At 41.0% G+C, this 22,272-nt stretch overlaps 1 protein-coding gene across 1 annotated transcript; it reads right to left on the reverse strand.

Moving 5' to 3' along the window:
- Positions 1 to 6,453: 6,453 nt before the first annotated feature.
- actr5 (actin related protein 5) lies at positions 6,454 to 20,980 on the reverse strand. Its single transcript, XM_077003002.1, has 9 exons — positions 20,566 to 20,980; positions 20,251 to 20,489; positions 19,493 to 19,662; positions 17,551 to 17,759; positions 14,896 to 15,033; positions 14,473 to 14,568; positions 14,160 to 14,299; positions 13,447 to 13,579; positions 6,454 to 8,071 (listed from the first exon to the last, which is right to left on the reverse strand). The coding sequence occupies exons 1-9, from the start codon at positions 20,947 to 20,949 to the stop codon at positions 7,784 to 7,786; spliced, it is 1,797 nt and encodes a 598-aa protein (XP_076859117.1). The 5' UTR covers positions 20,950 to 20,980; the 3' UTR covers positions 6,454 to 7,783.
- Between the last annotated feature and the right edge of the window lie 1,292 nt (positions 20,981 to 22,272).

Here is a 22,272-nt window from a genome sequence, read left to right on the forward strand (position 1 = left end):
GTGTTTACAGTGCAAATCCAGAGAGACTTCATCTACAACACTAAGTGCTCTTTGAAGCGGTTTACTTTGAATTCCAGATAGAAATTATAGAAATCGGGGCTTTTCTGGTTTCATTTCTACTCTGGGCGACATTGGTAGTGGATCAAAAGAAAGCTATACCTGTTTTTGGCTAATTGTTTGACAAACCTCTTGCATCTCCAAGCAGACAACTCAGCTCTAACTGGAAGATGTTAACGTCTCAAAAGCTGCAGCTGATACTTGTGCAATTCATAAGCAGGGCTGCGGTGGAAACGTGCCATTGGAACATTCTGTGAGGAATTCACTATGAAAATAAAAGCCTTCTGGTGGTGAACTCTGGTCTGCTAGCCCCTCCCCCCTCCCACGTTACACTCTCACAGAAAGACCTAATCAAATACAGACCTGCGTGAAACCCCCCGCAATTACATCTAAACAGGAGAAAGTCTCTTGTGGCTGTATGCCAGATATAAATATAACACAGCATTAAAAGAGTACAAACTTTTTAACTTTCTTTTTCTAACTTACCATTGTTTTATAACAACAACAACAATAATAATGTTTTTAAAACATTGAACATCTCACATTTTAATGGCCTTTCATGTATACTGAATTACCCGACTAATCTCTGTAAGAATAGTTCTTCCTGTTAGTGTAATCACTGTAAGTCTAGGATGAAGAAGAAGATGTTTGCATAGATGGCTCATGTTTCCCACGTGTCTGATCATCCAGCATTCATTCTTCTATCTGCTCCTTCAAACTTCGAGTAGAGCTTCATATCTTAGAAGTATCTGTAGAACGTAGGAGAACCGGTAGCAGTTGGCTAATCTCCAACTGCTTCTACCCATTTCTATTCCTTATCAGCCTCTGACCTTCTCACACACATACACACCCCACCTTCTCCACCCTGCACTTCTACACACACACCTCACCCCTACAACTACCTCACCCCCTCTGCTGCTAGTACGCTCCTGTCTCAGTTCGGGACTGCTCTCCGAGCTCAAAGACAGAACAGACTGGAGAGATCTGGAGTCTGCTGCCGTTAGACTGAACAACAAACCTTCAACCCTAAAGGAAGACAGTGTTTGATGTTTGACACTTCACATGGGCATTAAAAAGCTTGAATGATGATCTTTGAGGTGGTTCCTCATGCCTTGTGGTCACGTCTCCCAAGTAGCACGAGGACGTTCGGCTGTCTCTGTCCTGCTGTTCATCAAATCAACACTAACAAGGAGATCTTTCCATACATCCATCACCACACAACACGTGTTCTTTGCAGATCAAAGGCCCAACACAGATCTTATCTTGGTGCTTTCTTGCTGCATACAAGTCCACGCATTTCCGGTAAAGACAAACACAATGGAGAAACATGATCAGAGGCTTAGCAGGTATATATTAAACACTCTTTATTGTTGGGAATAGATAATATAATGTCCACAATATCTTTGCATCACTAAACTAACAGACAGTAGATATTTATGAAATAAATGTGCGTTATACTCAACGGCTCCCCAGTGACTAGTGCTAGACATAGCAAGAAATTAAAGAAACTAGAAAATATAATCACCTTTGTATAGTTTTCTGTCACCTTAGTATATATAAATTTACATTTTTGGTTTAGACAAAATATAAATTCACTCCATAAATTTTACTGGAGAATACATCCCTGCATATTAGTGAGTCTGAACTGACCTGTCTGAGTCTGACCTGAATCCACCTCTGAATATTAATGAGTGCACCATTCTACTACTAGAATAAACGTAAATAGTAAATTTCTATTGGTCCATAAGGTTAGTGGTAGATCCTGCATGAATAACACTTGAGCCAGATCTTGTACCAACTACACAGCAATATTCAGCTTATCAGCAGATAATGGACAGTGTGTCTAAACAATCTGTTCACATGCAAGTGTTTATGAAAGCAGTCTATAAAGTAAACAGCAGACAGTAATTAAACATATCAAGCATGCAAAAGATTAGGGTGATAATGTAGGCATTATAACATTCAGTATTATGTTTATCCAATCAACTCATCTAAAACTAAATGCATTTTGGAAGTTTATTTGACATTTGATGAATATTTTAAAATAATTAGGAGTATAAACATGAAGAAACCTTAATTATTCTTGTTCTGGAACTTAAAGCTGTGATATAAAGATGATTATACAAATATGTTAATATAGAAGTTTTATAAAGATGTAACCCAAAGTTCATAATTTGTCTTTAATGCTTGAGCATGGAAATCAAATTAGTTTAACTTGTGATTTTTACTATTTTGACAAATGTAGCCTATTTATTGTTTTTGTGACCTTGCGGTGTGTTCAAGAGTCAGCCATCTTAATCACACTAACTACTCACGATTATTGTTTCCATCATGTCAATACTGTCAAGCAAATCATAATCCACACTGATTGGCTGAATGCTGCAAACAACCAAGACTCCAGCCATCCAATCACCCGCCCTGCCAGGATCAAGCACTGTTTCACATTAGCTACAAAGATTTAAAAGTTATTTTCTCTTTCCTTAAAAAGGGAGTTAGGCAGACAGTTGTTTCGGCAGTATAAAGATCCAGTATAGAGGTTTAGAAGTCAGGCCCCTCCTTCTTCAGATTCTTGTAGTCTGTATTGACAGCAAGAAACTAGGGACGAGAACAATATGCAAACTGTCATGTCATGTGAAATATGAGAAACGCGGGAAAAAGCCAGTGGACAATAAATTAAATCCAATATGTACACGAAAAATATTTTAACTACAAAAAATAACAAATTGAAAATGTTTTGTTCTCTTCTGGACAAGGATGGCTGTTGTTTGGCTAATACGAGAACACATTTTTGGCCCGCGTACCTTGTACTGGTAGGTTGGACTGAGCTGGTTCCAGGGCTCAGGGTTGCTAGTCTTGTTCCAGCTAGTGATTTAATAGCAAAGAGACAGAAGCCATGGACCACCAAAGCAGGACAAGCAAAATGTTAACAAACAAATAAAACAGGCTCTGTGTACGAAGGCTAAAGTACACAGACACCCGACTGCCAGGGTACGTGGCTACGTGTTTATCCAGCTTACATTTAATCACAGTAACATTTCTGAACCTGCAGAAATACATGAACGAAACGGAGCGTGTTGTCCTTACGTAACGTGGGGTCCCATGGCTAGACGACAAAGATAAACTGCAGCTCCTCCCATCCCTAGACATATGAAGAAAAACTGTGGAATGAGCTGAGAGAGAGAGAGAGAGAGAGAGAGAGAGAGAGAGAGAGAGAGAGAGAGAGAGAGAGAGCTTTAAAAAAACATTTTTATGGTACAAACAAGATTGCGTTGCAAAACTGTCTGTCCTGGTTTTGACTGACCAAATTAAGCTTTTATACGAGATTGCGTAAGATTAAATTATGTTGTCTATTATGATTTCTGTTGTTGCCATCGGGTTACATTTATTCCACAAAGACCATCGAAGTGACTATTCGTGAGTTTCATTCTGGAAAACTGTTTCAATCGTTTCATAAAACTAATGTGTTTAACTAGCTTCGTTACAAGAGTGTTAGGCGCTGTCCAAATGCTGAATGTACAAATGTTTTCCATCGACAGTTCAAAGTTGTTTATCATAATGACGTATTAATGAACAGGTTCGCAATTAATCTCGCAATGAAGTGTCAAATATGTAGAAGGAGAATATAAATGGTGATTACTAAGAACACCCCCCCAGGCCCTGGCGTGAGCGCGCGCGCGCGCGTGTTTATAATTGTGTTGTTGATTTTTGATGACTGTTTTCTGCACAATAAACCACTTGTTCCTCTGCTCTTATTTAGCATTATAGTCACTTACCTGCTATTTACATGACACAAGTTTTTATATTGAAGTCTAAATTTTAACTCAATCATGCAAAAAACAAGTATTATTAATTATGCTTACTGAAGCTCCTTTCATTTATTTAAGCGTGTCACAGGCATAACATGCATTATTATGCATATGCAGTTATGCATAATATTATGTCACATTTTTTCTATACCAAAGTTTGGTGTTTTTTCTATGCCATATAATTTCATTTTATACAGAAGCAAAACGTTATTTAATAATAACTGTAATGAACATTTCAATAAAATAGCCTTATAAAATAGTAAACTTACCCCAGGGTGCTTCCTTGCTTGTTCGCGAATCCTTAAGAATATTTGAGACATTTTAAGCTGTTCGTGGATGTCTTGAACAGATAACTATGCGCTAAGCCTTCTACTTTAGAGTGCTTCACGAAAATAGACCTGTCGTCCGAGGAAGAAACGGCAGGGAGTGACAGAGAGAGAGAGAGAGAGAGGGGGGGAGGTAGAGAGAGAGAGAGAGAGACTGTTTACAATGTAAAGCCTGACGAGTCAGTTATAATCTAATGAACTGTTCTCCGCTGATCTTAAAATAGCAGAATAACGCCTATATTAATAAACCACTAAAATGTACCTAAATCGCTTGTTATAACTAATGTTACCTTTGGGGATATTTTTTTCTCACGGTTCGTACTACTTAAACAACCTAAACATAAAAACCTGTATGAACATATGAAAGAAAAAATATCTTATCTAACCATAACCTCAGGACAAAATAGTGTTATCACAGGAAGACACGCGAAAGTAGATTTTAGAAGACAACTCCGCCCCAATATGTAAATGAGTAAGGCCGGGACCCAATAGGATCACGCCGTGGCTGCACAGTGAAAATACGATTTCGGTAGTAATGTTTATAGTTTTCTGTAGGCCAACTTACCACAAATCCCGCATATATGACAGTCGAAGGTAAAGAGTTTGTGAGGTAAAGGGTGGCTTACACTAAGTATAAAAGCGTGTTTTACCACAACGCTTTATGTACACTCCGATGTAAGTTTACACGTAATGGTCACACGTAAATCAACAATGTACTTTTGACTTAGTGTTACTAGCACAATTACTTACACTGGTTTTGCATAAAGTTATATGAACGCATTTCTTGTATTAAGACACGATCATATAACTGCAGTAGGCGTGTACTAATAGAGAGATACAAAATATAAATGTATATACAATGGGCTTTATGAGAAAGTATTCTGGTATTTAAATCCCAAACCTCAAGGTCAGTACAACTGTGTCCATCAAATGGTGTCTCACATGAATGTCAGTGAATAATGACAAGGAAAAAATAATCAGATTTGTTTTGTAGAATTGTGCCTATGATGGAAGATTCCACGTGTCTACGTGCATATTTTTTACATTCAAAATGACGTGCTTTATCTTGGTAAAATGTGCTGAAGTTCATAATTTAAATAGGATTTTAATCATGTACATCACTGCATGTCTGTTGTCTGAAAGAAAATATGATCTGTCACAACACACACTGATCTTAACGTGAATTAAATGTATAGGTTTATATACATTTGGTGTAGCCTGATCCAATTGAATGATCCGTGATCTTGTGGGTGTTTAACTTTCCCTATATCAACTCAAAACCGGAATATAATGCCTGAAAAAAGCATTTTGCTTACACCATGGCAGTAGGCTACATAACGTTTCCAGTCCAACCTTCCTGGTGTACAGGAGCCACGTTCACCACTGCTGACCTTTTTCACTGAGCTGTTCAGATTAATCACTTTCATTAGATTAGGGAAAAACAGACCAGTAAGGTGACTTGTGTTAATACATTTTGCCACAAAAATTGCACCTTGTGTTCTGTCTTTTGACCTTCAGGTCAATGCACTTGAGCAGAGAAGAATCAACCGTCTAATGTATCCTGATTTGAGCATGATGAAGAACACTATTTCACTTCCCAAACAAGCAGCCCAATAATGAATTTGAAATCCTGTCCCCCTCGTCCATCTGAACATGTCATTTACAATCAGCTATTTTGAGCAACAGAACCATTAGCAAGCTTAAAATATTCAATCTGTTAAACAAGACATTTCAGACAGATCATGAAAGACCTTGTGAAAAAAGACTTTCTCCATTTCTCAGTCCTTGAATAAGGTGCTGCTTTCACTGTACAAATCCAGCTTTTGACATACCAAGGCCAGGTGAGACACATGAACTTGTACCTCAAGGTTTTTGTAGTAGAGTTCAACTGCTCTGTGGATTATGGAAACCCCTGGGCTAAGGGTGTACAAACAAGCACACGCATGTAGATGTTAAGACATCTATGTCACACAGAAGTAGATTATAATAAATGTACATCAGCAACCTTGTCTGTATCATGTGTTTTTACTATGATTACTTTCAGATGTAACACCAAGTATATTCAAAATGATTCAGGCGGTTTACTAGTACCTTATATCTATATTTAGCTCACAATCTGTGAGATAACAGAAAGCGCTTTGCATTATTGTTATATTTCTATTCTGTTTATTCAAAATACACCAAACCTTCTTTTAAAATACGTAATTTTCTTTTATCCAAATTCCTTTTCTGTAAAGAAAGGGAACTCACGATACTCAGTGTGCTGACCTGCCCACGCTGCACACAGAACCAGGATGTGAGTATGATGATTATCGCTGACTAACGCTGATTATCTTATGTTCATGATTTAATAGTACTGCGACCGTCCACCCAACCACTTCACTCTTCACCAACATGTCTGTGTGGATACAGATATTTGCTACATCTGTGTGAGTCACAGATATCACTGTTACTGCTGTGTGATTTCTATTGTCAGCTCATTTATACTGTGTACTATGCGCCACTGTGAGACTGAGGATGAACGCCTTGTATCTGGAAACATACTTGGAGAGTAAAGTCTAATTCTGATCCGAATGTGCCCCTGTATCCATCAATATGCCTCAGGGGTTGGTTTAGTGGTGGAACAAATAATTATGAAACAGCACCACCTTGTGAAAACTGAATGCATCAGCACTGTGGAGTTAAATATGTTATACAAGTTCTGTACACAACAATACTGTACACAACAATATTTTAAAAGGTTGTTTATCTGCAGTGGTGCAGAATTTTAATATCAGCGATTTGAATTTCAATTCCTGGTATTTTACCAACATCTCATAATTCTTCTTTCGGTTGTTTTCCTCACTTGGATGCACAGACTGTATGACTGGGACACGTCCCGCGTCCCACGTCCATGACCACCGTTGTCTTCTGCATCTTGTCCACGATCATGTTTGGCTGGATATGCGGCTTGTTCTCCATCACTCTGTGGCTCCTCCCATTTGGACCTGGGAGTGTCCCACTCATGGCCATTTGGACTTGGGGGGGGGTGTCCCACTCATGTGCCTTGCAGGTGTTCATGTTTAGGGAGCCTCTTAAGCCACAGACACACTGCAGGCTTTTCAAAGTCACCAGATTGCTGAACTGTTCACCCTCCGCAACTTTCAGTCTTGGAATTGGGAATTTTGTTGTTGGTGTAATTTGCGGAGCCTCTCGGTCTCTTCAAACAATTCTCACATAGCAATCAGGAGCCAATTTTCAGGCCTCCAAGCAAATGCCAATTTGCCTCCAATTTGGAATTTTTCTTAGCAATCTAAAAAATTGGAAAATCAGGGCTACAATCATGTAGTGTGAAGTCTCTTCTAGATTACAGAGATATGGCAGCCACAACATTAATTATTAATTATATTTATTTGGTTTTTGCAGAACCAAATGATGTCAACATCCTAAATTGTTTCAACTGCATGTAAAAAAAATAGAAAATCCAAAGAAAAAAAATTTAGGTTTCACAATAAGCATCTCTTAACAGGTCCTTTCATCACAGTTCATCATGTGACTTGAGCAGCGTGGGGGAGCCGGAGGGGACACGACCCCATCCCTGGGACGCCGTGAGCCCTAAAGTCCGACTGTATTGGTCACATCGCTGTCCAAACTCCCAGCAGAAGGGCCACCGTCCTGTGGGCGTTCTGCGGTACAGAGGGCTCCTTCTCCGGCCCGCTGGGCTGGTTTGCTGAGTCTTATGGGGATGAAGTTGTTGGAGGCACAGTGTTCACTCAGGTACTCTCCCCCTTTCTCCTCGTAGTCCTGTCGGCTGATCCAGCCCTGGGAGCCCACCGGGTGCCTGAGAGCCCACTCCCGCGCCCCAAACCAGGCGTCTAGAGCCGGCTGGGAGGACAGGGACACCTGGGGGGCAGAAGACCAGGAGGTTACTTACACTTTTCTGACATCTTAGATACAGAGGCATTTGTACAGTCTCCTGATGGTATTTACATCTTATTTACATCATCATCTTAGATACAGAGGCTTTTTGTACAGTCTCCTGATGGTATTTACAGTTCTGGTCACTGCTGCTGCAAACATGTAGAAGCAGAAAGAGGGAGAGGAAATTAGACACATCATTCTATAGAAATAAGTTGCAATTCATTATTTGAACAGGACTGCACATGAATATGAGCAGCTTGGCCACCATCACGGGTCATTATGAGCACATTTAATCACGGGTCATTATGAGCACATTTAATCACAGGTCATTATAAGCACATATCATGTCATTATGAGCGCACATTATGTGTCATTATGAGCACATATCACATCATTATGAGCACATATGTGTCATTATGAGCACATACCACATATCATTATGAGCACATATCATCAAAGGTCATTTATGAGCACATATCACGTGTGATTATGAGCACATATCACAGGTCATTATGAGCATATCATCATCACGTGTCATAATGAGCACATATCACCATGGGTCATTATTAGCACATAGCAACGTGATGTGCTCATAAAGACACCTGATGATGTGTGCTCATTATGACACGTGAAGAGTTTCTGATTAGGAGTTACACTGGCTATCAGCATAAATACACTACATGTTACACCATCCACACTTTGAAATGGTAACAAAAAGTAAGTAGATTCCACCAAAGTTCCCATACATTTTGTTACCTTAGCATGAGCTAATTTGTATATAATTACGGTGGTTAGAACTGCTTGATTTTGCTAAACCTGGTCAAAGTGAATAATTACATGTTAAATGATGCCGTTCTTGTTACGTTGATAGCTAGCAAAGCCTTCACGACAGGCCAAACAGGCGAAGACAATGAGTAGGATATCGTTTTTCGGACTAAAAACGGCTCAATAGAGACGATAATCACAAACTAAACGAACCAACCCACCTCAATAATGTTCTCTCAGTTTTCCAAGAACCGTTAAAAGAAGAGAAGGACAAGCATGTATTGAAGACATAAGATACATCTAACGTAACAATGTTTTGAGTAATACAGACCTTTGGATTATCTTGCCAATGGGCTTAATGGTAGTTCTAATGATTACTTCTAGTCTGTTCTAATGACTGCCCCTTAACATCCCCCTAGATATCACACAGGCTTCCATGATGAATTTGGTGATCTGCTAGTTATGAAAATAATGACTGATCATTATTTTATTCACGATAACTTTACATATAGAAGTATACCAGGATCTATTATCCAAGTAAAGTAAAACATTACAGATGCAATGTGTTAAAAAGTAAGCAAAAATGGACTAAAGTTACTTTAAAGAAATAAAAAGAAAGGTTACTGCTTCTCTGGGCTTGTGTGTGTGTGTGTATTCACTCATCCGTGTCTGTGTTTACATGTACAAGTCTGCCTGCATGTGTTTTACTCGTTCCACCTGTCCCTCGTCTTCTTACCGTGATATGTGGCATGTGTACGTTGTTATTGTCTGTGTATTTAAGTGGGTGTCTGCGACGTTTTCTTTGTTCTGTGTTGTGAACTGCTCCCTTGTTGCACATGTTGTGTTCAATGATCCGTTTCAATAAATGTCTTTAAGAAACCTGACGGTATCCTGTTGGGGGCGCCACCACCGTTATCACGTCCAGACGTCCCCTACTGAGTCAGAGGAGACGTCCAACACCTTAGGCTGGGACGGCGAGGACGAGGAGCACCCAGCGAGTAGAGCGTGTCCCCCAGGGACTCCTGGAGCTACTGCGTGCGAGGGACGTCCCACTGGACCTGCAGCCGGTCCCGGGGGGACTTTGTCCCCGACTCTTTCCTTTGGGCTTGTCTGCATGTCTTCGTCCATCTGTGTTTGCGCGTACACGTGTGTCTGTTACCCGTTTCACCTGTCCCTTGTCTTGTTAGTGCGATATGTCACACGTGACATGTAGTTAGTGTCTGTGTATCTAAGTGTGTGTCTGTGTCGTGTCCTTTGTTTGTTGTGTCTGAACCAGTCCGGTTGCATATGTTGTTTTCAACGATAAGTTTCACGTCTTTTAAAAACGCTATCAACTCTGCATCACAGGTTAAAGAGATAAAACCTGAATGAAAATATAAAGCTATAAATGCATACATTTTATATCTTATCAAACATAGGAAGAATAAATTAAAATATTATAAAATACATTTAAAAATAAAAATTCACTCTAGTACTTAGTTAAAAGTGGATTGCTGCAGGACCTGAGGCAAGCCTAGCCAATGAGGACGGATTTAGTTTCGCATTATAGTTTTAGATTATAAAGATCTAATTAAAAACAAGTGTTGGGGATGTTCCAATATCCTCCAACAACTGGTTCCATTTAAAATAATAGATACAACATTTAAAACACAAATATAACAGCTAAACACTCTACGCTTAGTTTTCACCTTAGGCAGGACTAACTGACCAATGACCTGAGAGTTGTGCTTGGCTCAGAACCCTTCAGCACGTTAGATACACTACACCATGGTTCTGTGCCATTACGCAATTGATAGACCAGCAATAATACCTTAAAGTCAACTCTATAGTGTTGTGATCACCAGTGTAAGGACATAATAGGGCTGATAAGATCTTCTCTTTTGCTCCTAGTGACAACTCCACCAGCTGCACTTTGAATCAACTGAAGCTATTTGACTACAACTATGAAACTACAGGAATCAATGTCATTAACTAGTGTTTAAATTAAATATGCTCAATTAACATGCTCAGACAAACCTCGCTAACCAAAGAACAGCACAGAAAATTCACTAACCAAAGTCTTCTTGACCTTAGTGCTACATTTGACACAGTAGACCATTGTATTCTGATAATCCCTGTAGGAGACTGGGTTGGCCTAATTGGTGTTGCTCTAAATGGGTCCCATTCATATCTGTCCAGTCAGAAGTACTATGTTGCCCTGGGTGACAGCAGCCCTAAAAGCCGTGAGCAATTCAGTGGTGATCCCCAGTACTCAATTATATATAATATATATAGAATAAAATGTCCCTAATCAATGACCCATGGGGTTCCACTAACTTGATGTCTTGAAGACATCAGGTCCTGGATGGGTCAGAATTTCCTGAAATTCAGTCACAACAGAGCCGAATGCATTATGGTTGGGCGTGTGAGGGCTCTGATGCAGTAATGTATCTGCACGTCCATTAAAGTGCAGCAGTTCACCAGCAGCAAGTTACACCAATCCTTAAAAAGATGCACTGGCTACTTGGGTCTTACACAAGTGACTACTACTGCGTCCCTGTGTTTACATGGTCTTGCCCCTCTGTATCTCAGCAGTACGGTCATGAGGCTCAAACCCTTAAGGGCCCTCAGGTCAGCTGACAAGAACAGGCTGGTGGTACCCACCACGTGACTAAAGAGCAGAGGTGGGACCAAGTCAGTGTTTTGCAAGTCTCAAGTAAGTCCAAGTCTTTATCCTCAAGTCCCGAGTCAAGTCTCAAGCAAAGACAGTCAAGTCAAGTCAAGTCTCGAGTCAAGACAGGCAACAGTCAAGTCAAGTCCCAAGTCTGAAACTTGGAATTTCAAGTCCTTTCGAGTCTTTTTTTTTTTTACCACCAATGTTGCAGGTATATTTTAAATGTAAATAATAGACATGTGTTCTTTTTTTAATCTGTATTCTCCTCAAATCTTGATAAAACATGTGCAACTGAAAACACAAAGTATAAAAAAATTTAAATTACACCTCTTTATTGCACAGTTCAATTTGTTAAAATTAGCTGCAAAAATATTCATACTTTAAACTACAATTTTCCAGAAATAAATATTCTGTGAAAAAGTCATAAGTAGAACTCCATGTTCAAATAAAAAGTGCTGATATTTTCACAGTACAATTCAAAGAACCATAACAGCATTTTCCCTCTCTTCTCTTATCTGGTTTCTTGGAGAACATGTGTGTCCATGTGTGAGTGACACAAGACAAACAAATATAAGAACTGAACAATTAACAGGAATCAGGAATGCAACTTTAGACATTTCAGTAAACTATTCTGCATTGCATTTGCAAAAGACCAAACTGGCCAAAAGTCTGTATGTCATTTGTGCACGATGAGGCCGTAGAATGATGTCCCCATAGCTGAAAACTCGCTCCACTTTTGTCAATATATTTTTTTCTCGACGTAGATGTCTTTAAATACACAATCCATGCTGAGATAGAACTGGATATGATGGTGACAGAGAGAGGCTCTCTTCCCTGAGTTCAGATACAGAACCCAGGGTTGCCAACTCTCACGCATTGAGCGTGAGACACACGCATTTGACCGTCTTCACACGCTCACACGCCACACATCCGATTTCTCACGCCGAAAAAAAAATCTAGTTTATTTACCTCTGATCCTTATCTATGATTCAATGAGTTACTAGTTCGCTCTGGCACCAACCACTGGCGATCGATCGATCGCGATATAATACTTTCCATATAAGATGGAATTTGTGTCCATTTTACACCCCGCCCGGTAACAATTCACGTTCGCTGACCCCCCCCCCCATTTGATTGGTTGTGCTGCAGCTCATGCACACACACACACACACACACACACACACACACACAACGTACAGAGTGTGGAAAAGCAGAGAACAAACAGCGGTCTGCGTCAGAAGGACGGAAATGAATGGGGTGCACTTTATAAATATTAATATGCGTTTTAAAATTCAGATTTGGGGTAAAAAAATCAAGTCTTTGCAAGTAAACAGGTTCAAGTCCAATTCAAGTCCCAAGTTATTGGTGTAAAAGTCCAAGTCAAGTCTAAGTCTCTGAATATTTTTTCAAGTCAAGTCAAAAGTCTTAATATTAATGACTCGAGTCTGACTCGAGTCCAAGTCATGTGACTCGAGTCCCCACCTCTGCTAAAGAGCTCACACACGTTTTACCACCATGACCACAAACTCTGGAATTCACTTCCAGATGAATGGAAGACACTTGACGACTTAAACACTTTCAAGAAATTAGTTAAATTAAAAGTTAAATTATAAGTTCTTATTTTGTAATGCCTTTAATTAAACTGCATTGTCTCTACTTTTAACTATGCACTTTTACTTGATGCACTAAATTAACTATAATTTTCTATTTAAATAGTTCAAAAGTGTTTTTGGAACTTTATATTTAGCAAAAACGTTTTTGAGCTGCTAGATCTCATCTTTATTATTTTATTATGCTTCTGTGCCACGGCACACTGTTGTTTCTGTTGAACGTTCCCCTTGTCTGAGTCTCATTCTGTTCTCCCAACGCTCACCTCATTCTCATTTTCTACAGAGCACTTTATTTTTAAAATAAAAAAATATGTGTGTGTGTCCTTCACCTTGAAGTGTGACTGGAAGGGTCTGCAGGAGAGCAGGTCTCTCTCCACTCGCTCCTTCACGCCTGGGTACAGCAGGTGTCCTCCAGTCAGGAACACGTTCCCAGACAGGGCCGCCTGCTCTTCAGGGGAGTACCTAGAACCAACGTAGCACACCGTTCAAGCAGGATGCTACCTGCTTATACATCACACAAGCTAAATATCCGTTATTTAATCTCTGACTGCAAACGTTCCTCAGTAGTGAGTAGATAGATCAGCTTGGGCCGTTTGCAAAGCTGCAAGACCTGCTTTACTAGAGACGATAATGGCTGATTTGCCCAGTGGTAATTGATCTACAAGTTAGTCGTGGTTTTACAGTATGGGTTACACATGTGTCTCGGAAGATGAGAGCACTGATGTAAAACAGTGACATCTGCTGGTCAAAGTTTTGAATCATGTTTTTACATTTTAAACTTTAAACTAAATTTTTTACAGTAAAAGTGATAAATCAGCACATCTGGGCCAATATTCAAATTAATCATCCAGCTGTTTAATAATTTCAATCTCTTATTAGTTATTAATTGTAATAATGTAATGTTTACCATCCCTAGTGAAATAATGACGAATAATTCACTTTTAAACGAATCTCCATATTCAAATTTTAAAACCACACTACTGCCAACTTGCTGTTAGGTCTGATGTTGTGGGTGTGGGATGTTCGGAGGACAGATGCTCACTGATCCAGAACGAACTGCAGCGTCTCAGTGAGGCCCATCTGCTCTTCACCGATCAGAGAGGGGCGGAACATGACCTCTGGGACACGTAGTCTCTCCGTTCCCACATACAGCTGGTGGTACTCAGCCACGTTGAACACCGGCTAGGGGCCGAAGGTCAGAGGTCAGCAGGCACCACCACAAGGGCACATGTACGAGGTGCAGTATTCTGAAAAGGTTCTGATGTGACCGGTAATGGCTCTGCCAAGCACACAGAGCACTGGCGACTGTACTGGATACATGAGACCCAGTGCTAAGAGAAGCAACGTGATGTCACCTGGACCACATCCACTTTTTCAGGCTCATCACTTAAATCAGCCTCCATCCCACACACTCCATCACCTTCATCTACAGGCTGCTCCAAGTCTGTGATCTAGAACAACAGAGGAAGCACGCACGCGCATACACACACACGCACACACACACGCACACACACACACTCATTTTTGCTGTCCCCAGAACAAAACTAGGAGAAACTGTTCCATGTGAACTAGATTGTACATTTCTTAAAATTAAAACAGCAAACCCAAGACTAAAAAATATAATTTAGCTCACTGTTCTTGATCATGATATGATATAGTTCTGTCTGTAAAATAATAATAATGATTATAATAATAAGAAGACATATTTGCCTTCACACACACAGGTAAGGAATCACACACACACACACACACACACAAACACACACAAACACACACACCTCTGGTCTGGCCAGCCTGTACTGCTCCACACTTAGACTCAGTTTGTGGATGTACGCCTGCAACTCCTCAGCAGAGTCCATGTTGAGTTCCACCAAGCGCCTGTGAAACTGCTCCACAGCACCCTCTTCCTGCAGTTCCTACACACCACACCACACCACACACGGTTACTACACCACAGCGCCCTCTTCCTGCAGCTCCTACACAACACACCACACAAACACACACACGCTCTTACTACACTACAGATTCTACCTGTGTACATCGCCTTCTTTGTGGAATATGTGTGTATGTGAATGTGTGTGTGTGTGAGTGTGTGTGTGTGATTGTGTGTGTGTATGTGTGTGTGTGTGCGTGAGTATGTGTGTAAGTGAATGTGTGTGTGCATACGTGTGTGTGTGTGTGTTAGTGTTAATTTTGACAGCAATTTTTGATTTAGTTTTAGTCTTAGTCTTTTGACTAAAATGTCATTTAGTTTTAGTCATAATTTAGTCATTGGATTTGTTTTTAGTCTTAGTCTACTTTTAGTCCACTAATTATCAATTAGAATTTAGTTGACTAATTATCAAAAGAATTTAGTTGACTAAAATATAAATGGTGTAATAGTCATTATATACCCTTCACAAAATGAAACATTTATTAACCAGTTACAGAATATTATTGTTTGTATGTGCAATATATACAAAACAAATTTCCAAACAACTTTATTGACCTAACAAAACATTGATGATCAGTTGGCCCGCTCTACCTGAAAACATATGGAGTTTATGGAGTTCATAAAAACAACAATGCCATAGCCCTCAGATGTCATGTTTTTCTCAAAGTCAAAGGAGAAATGTGTCTATATATTGCCTCTTATCTTACTCCCTGCTGACATTGTCGAGTTAACTTCGAGTTGAATTTCATGAGTGGCCACAGTTCACTGGCTGGTATGGTCTTCCCGGGTTCTGTGCGATGTGAAGACGTTAGTTCTGATTGGATTACTTACTGATTTATTTAGTTATCGTTTCGTTTTCGTCATGAAAAAAAGGTTAGTTGACGAAAACTATGACGAAAATTATTCGTCAACGAAATTAACACTGGTGTGTGTGTGTTAGGCTTGTCACAATACTAAGAATTACAACTTCGATACGATGCTTAAAAAAATATTGAAATTCGATACCATTTTCTATACCAAAGTCAGATACTGTGCACATTTCCGTTTTAAAGCCTTTTTTTTAATAAACAAACAAATGAATATTGTATTTTGTTTCACAAATGTCAAATAAATAAAATGTGTAGTCCCTACCACATTAAAACAGAAAAATAAATTGCACGTTAATATAAATTAACATAAATAATAGTAGTGCACTCTGGAATTCACATTTAGAAGTCAAAAAAGGCTAGTGGAAAAAGTGTATTTTAAGTATACTTTAAACAACTTTAAAGTAACTAAAACTTCAGTATTAGAGTAGAGTTCAGTATTCATAGATGATTGATCCGTTGTAGTACGATCACTCTTTTTTTCTCCCTGTATGATGTCGCACTTACGGCTCTTAAACCAAGAATATAACAAACATTTGCTAGGATACCATAATCGGACACATAATCTTGTATGCTGTAGAAATGGGAATAATCACCAACCTCTTGGAATTCTTTGTACAAATCTGTGTGCCGGTCCTTCAGGTGTTTGGCCTGATTCGTTGTGTTAAGCTAGGTTTATACTTTTGCGAGTGACCGTAGCACGCGAGTCCGCACACCTCGCGTGAACCGCTTGTCCGAAACGATATGTGGTAATATAAACACTCCTCAAAAACAGGGGAAGGAACATTTATCTGACGAATTTTAATGTTGCTTTGTGTTTCAGGTTTGAAAAGTGCTGGAATTTAGGCTAAAGTATTTGAAAATGCTTGAAATTGTAACTTCATTTCACAACCAATATCTGTCTGACTGAACAGTTCTCTTGTATTAGGTTAACAAATACGAGCCTCTTGTAATTCCAGGATGAAACATGAGAAAACGTGAAGACGTGAAGATTGGGCATTTTGAAAATAAACCACCATTAAATAATGTGATAAAAAGCGAATTATTTTGAATCATTTCGAGTATATGTATAAATATTAAACTTTATTAAATTTAACGTGCTGGGAAATATTGAAATGGACCTTTAAAGTGACGTACAAGTGCTTGAATTCCACCTTGTAAAGGTGTATGAACCCTGAACCCTGAACCCTGCGTGCGCAGTTACAAAATTCGAGAGGTGCACGACCTCGTGAATCGACAGCGCGCAAGGCCACTGCGATTACGTCATTTTCGCCGCGCGGACCCTCCGTCAAGTATAAACCAGGCTTTAGCGCCCTTCGTTGAAATGTTCCGAAAGTACCGCTTGCAAACTGGCTTGTTCATGTCCTTCGGTTTTCCAAGTATTTCCACACAGCACTTCTGCTGCTTTCCTTGTTTATTAAGACGAGCTGCGAACACAATGCATTTGCTTTAGCTGCCATTTCAGCATTACCAACTGTTCTGTGCATTACGGCAGCTTGGGTGGGTCAAACGAAAGCGCATTTTATATAAAAAGAATAGATACTTGTAGAAACGAGTATTGTACCGTTTCAGAATGCTCAGTATCGATATGTATCGATATATCGATTTTTTTGACAACACTAGTGTGTGTGTACCTGCACGGCCAGCAGTGTGTCCAGTCTCTCCTGGTCTTGCTGGATCTGCTCCTCTCTGTGCCGGTTGCTGATCTCCTCCAGTCTGCGGAGCTGCTGCACGCGTTTCTCCTGCCTGTCCTCCACGCTGGCGTAGCTCTTCCCTGAGAAGGGCAGCTGCATGCGGTGGACCTCGGCCTCGTAGAACTGCCCGCTCCGCCACCGCTCCAGCTCTGAGGGGCAGCAGCACACATCACTCATTACACAGGTACATCGCTGTTAGCTGCCAGCGCAACACTGGGTTCATGAACAATCATGTGAAACTCAGACATTAATTCAGTGGTTCCCAAAGTGGGGGGCGCGCCCCCTAGGTGGGGCGCGGAGCTATTGCAGGGGGGGCGCGGAGCTTGAAAGTAAAACGTGCACATGTGTCAATATTAGGGATGCACCGATTCCGATATTAATATCTGAAAAAATTCTAGATCGGGTATCGGGGACAATGTGACCGATCCATAAAAACAGATCTATTCACTCTAATTATATGCTTGTATTGCTTGCTTTTCGGAGTTAGTTCAACCCTAATACTCGCGCTGGTGGTATTCCACTTAGTCCGTTTATTTGCTGGTTGACCAAAATAAACCTGGGCTCCAGCAATACTTCACTGTTCATACATGAACTGGTGAGTTGTCCAAAGCTCATTTAATGCGTTACTTACAGAAATAAATTAAAGAGCAGTGGTCTGACTCGGTCTACGGCGGAAAGCTAAAAAAACAATATTCCATACGCACGCTCAACTCGCTCCCTTAAAGAGACAGTACACATATTTCTGGCCGTTACATGCTTTGTGCTCTGCGTGATGTCTGCGCTTGCAAACTAGCCGCATATGTATTGCTGTTTCTCTTATTTCATCTCCTTATTTATTTTAAATTACATTTAGAATTCTTGAACCATTTAAAATGTTTCTTGCAGTTTATTTTTTTCATGTTTGACCAAAGTTGTGAACCTATTGTTTTTGTAAGTTTTCAACACATCCCTAGTCAATATGGGGGGGGGGGGGGGGGGGGTGTAGGGGGGGCGCAAAAATATTCTCATCTACTAAAGGGGGGCACGGCAGAAAAAGTTTGGGAACCACTGCATTAATTTATCAAGTGAAAAGTTGATTGGTCCATTAGTTTGCCACTGTTCTGACATACATTTTTCACAGAAATGTCTGTATTCCATGGACCTCAATAACAATACAGCAGATAGCATGGTGACATCAGCATTAATGACACACAAATACATACATTACTTCATATTCATTTGCACTGGCCCCCTAACTACATCTAAAATTGTCATTTATATTCCATTATATTATTCATTATTATTGTTATTCTATAAGTTACTGTTGACTGAACCTCTTTAATTTGCCTAGTCCAACAGATACAAATAAACCTCATTAAAGATGTTCTCTACACACTTTTGCACCTCATGTACTTTTGGAAACAGTTAAGTGCTAATCGTATATTGCACACACCGGGCCGGCGCCACGGGGGGGGCGAATGGGGGCGTTGCCCCCTCAGGCGAGGTGTCCCGCCCCCTCAATGTAAAAAATAAGATCCATTTATTTTACAACAATTGCTACATGGTGCCGCTCGACAACACGCAACCCCCCCCCCCCCCCCCCCCCCCCCGCTCAACAACAACTTACGTTCGCCACCCCCCCCCCCCCCCCCCCCCCCCCCCTCAACAACTTACGTTCGCCCCCCCCGAAATTTTCTGACGCCCCCTCACTGTATATGTTCTGGCGCCGGCCCTGTGCCAACACATAATTTGGTAGCCAAGTGTCCCAAAGCTCTATGGAAGGTGGAGGTGAGGTGTATAAGCTCTATGATAGGTGGAGGTGAAGCGTGTAAGCTCTATGGTAGGTGGAGGCGAAGCGTGTAAGCTCTATGGTAGGTGGAGGTGAGACTAAGGTGGTGTTTACCCTGCTGATAATCCTCTGCGACGTAGCAGTGGTGCTGCAGGAGCTGCTCCATGCGGCTGGGGGTGATGGCTGTCTGGTGTGCAGGGTATTTCAGCTGCAGAAGTCTCTGCATGTAGGCTGCTGTGTGACTCCCTCCAACATTGACCCGCTTACAGTTTACTGCATCCAGTCTGCATATTGTCACGACATATTGTAACATTTTCAGTCTAGTAAACCCTTCAACACCTGAGAAAGCTTAAAGTGCTTCATATAAAAATCTGAAGAAAATTCCAGGTAACTAACTGCAGTGTACTTACATACTTACGAGGTCTGAAAAATTATAGTGAGGTACACAAATTAACCAGAGAAGCAGTACATTTCAGACAGAGGTCCTTCATCACTTATGCAAAGGGCTTCTGAATATACATCTTAAGCCCCAGATGTTCAAAGCCATTAATGTAACTTCACAACTTTATTTCTCCCTGTCAGCCCAAGTTGTGCAGGTTGGTGTGTCAGAAATGTTAGCACTTGTGGTCATGTCCTCACGTCGAGTGTTACCACTAACCGAATCTACACTACTGTTGTTCTTAGCTGGTATTAAATGAGTCATCAATGAATAGCTGCATTTATAAAGAGTTAAAGACTTTTTTTTAGAAACTTCAGTAAAAGCTGTGCCATCAGAAACTATATATTAAAGGTCTTGGTAAAAGTATAATGCTAAGAATTATAATTACATATACTAATAACCCTAGAGATGTAAAAGAAGGGGTGATTTGCACCTGCCGTTGATGAAGGGAAGCACATGGGAGCAGTGATATCCGGAGGAGACCACCAAACCGGTGTGAGGAGGCTCCAGCCCCCACTGTGTGTTGTTGTAATAGAAGCTGAACAGGCTGTCAATCCCGTATGAGACCTGCGGGACCCCGTAGCACTCAAAGAGCAGCTCCGACATCATCTGCCTGCAGTGGAGTGGGTTGCAGGGCGCCTCGGTGAGCACCAGCGGGTGCTGCACGTTTCCCTGCGGGCACAAGGACACAATACTGGAGAGGACGGGACACACACACACTGATCCACAGTGCAGCACACACACTCACCTCCGTTTCGATCCCGAGGTGAATGAATATATAATCGAGCAGAAGTTCTTGGATCTCAAAGTTAACCACAACGTTTCGGTCGAAGGGGGTCTTGAGGAGCCAGCGCAGCGGCTCCAGGTGGGCGATGTCGTTGCCCACCTGCGTGTGGCTGCGGGCGGCGCCTCTGCTGCGCGCCGCCACCGCTTTGAACACCAGCCGCGGCTGCGTGAACTCACCGCCCGTACAGGCCCAGCCAGCCCGCGTCTGAAACGAGCCGTTATCTATCACTATCGGAACCGGCGACGGGTGCAAACACTGCGATTCCACTTGGAATATGTGATCGGGTGAAGCTCTCGTGTCCTGAAACTTAAATATTTTACACGTTGGGTTGGTGACGGACGCCATTTTGAAATGGTGTCCCTTCAAAATACGTCCGGGGAAAGGCCGCGCTGGCGTTGAACGTTCCGCTCTGCTGTAGATAATAAAAACGTGGTATCATAGACAACACATCATAAACATATACAGCTATTTCGTCCTATCTATCAAAAAGGAAAAAAAGACTCTTGGATCTAGACCATTTTTTCAGTTTCAAGTTTTCTTGCAACCGTGAACCTTTAATTTATGTGCACATATTTTGCAATAATTTCTGTTCTTTTTCATTCCTTACATACATAGCGGTCTGAAAAATTATAGTGAGGTACACAAATTAACCAGAGAAGCAGTACATTTCGGACAGAAGTCCTTCATCACTTATGCAAAGGGCTTCCGAATATACATACGCGATTATTCGGATTAATCAATCTTAACCATCAACTGCATCATTTTTGAATGGCACATTGAATGTCAGCACCCGTGACAGAACGGGACAAATAAAACACATTCATTTCTTCCGTCGTTTTTATCAGATGTTGCTGTATTAAATATGTAGTTCACTGCCTTAACCCACGTATATACAGTCTATGGATTAATCGCATATTTTTCGAGGGGGGTGTTCCAAGAAGTGGGTTAAGCGAGAAAACCCGGGTAAGTTAACTCAGAGTTCACGGAAACTCGAGGTTTTCCGTTCCAGAAACCGAGCTTAGAGAGAACCGGAGTCAGTTACTACAGCAACTTATGCTCTGAAGCTAACCTGCTCGCTGGCAGGTTAACTTGGACCTGACCCAGAGTTACAAACACGTCATCATGACGTGTCCTTTCCTCGAAGATCATGTGGATATTTAAACTCAGTTTATTCGCTGAGTTCTTCGTCGGGAACGCCTTATAAAACCCCGAATAGACATAGGCCTACTATCATTTTCGGATTATTTTTTAATGAACGTTATCGTTTTCAGTACAATCCATTACTTACATCCAGGGTTGCCAACTTTTGACGTTCGCTTGGAGTGAGATTTTAACCTGGAGCCGTGGCGAGTGTATTTTGTTGAGCTGGGGGGGGGGGGGGGGGGGGGGGGGGTTGCGAGGGGGTTGCGAACGTAAAATGGACACAGATTCGGTGTTATATCGCCGGTGGATGGCGCCAGAGCTAGCGAACTAGTAACGTATTGAATCATATATGTGGATCTGATGTAAATAAACTGGATATTTTTTTTCGGCGTGAGATATCGGAAGTGTGGCGTGAGAGCGTGTGAAAACGGTCAAATGCGTGTGTCTCACGCTCAATGCGTGAGAGTTGGCAACCCTGCTTACATCAATAACTTTATTATTATAATAACATTTCAAATATTACAC

This window comes from Brachyhypopomus gauderio, chromosome 4, assembly GCF_052324685.1.
Source record: "Brachyhypopomus gauderio isolate BG-103 chromosome 4, BGAUD_0.2, whole genome shotgun sequence".
Classification (NCBI taxonomy): domain Eukaryota; kingdom Metazoa; phylum Chordata; class Actinopteri; order Gymnotiformes; family Hypopomidae; genus Brachyhypopomus; species Brachyhypopomus gauderio.

Coding starts and splice junctions, on each gene's coding strand:
- actr5 (XM_077003002.1), bottom strand. CDS start 20,949: ATGGCGTCCGTCACCAACCCAACGTGTAAAATATTTAAGTTTCAGGAC. Junction 15,034..17,550: donor ACACACTGCTGGCCGTGCAG/GTACACACACAC, acceptor TGTGGTGTGTAG/GAACTGCAGGAAGAGGGTGC. Junction 14,569..14,895: donor ACAGGCTGGCCAGACCAGAG/GTGTGTGTGTTT, acceptor CTGTTGTTCTAG/ATCACAGACTTGGAGCAGCC.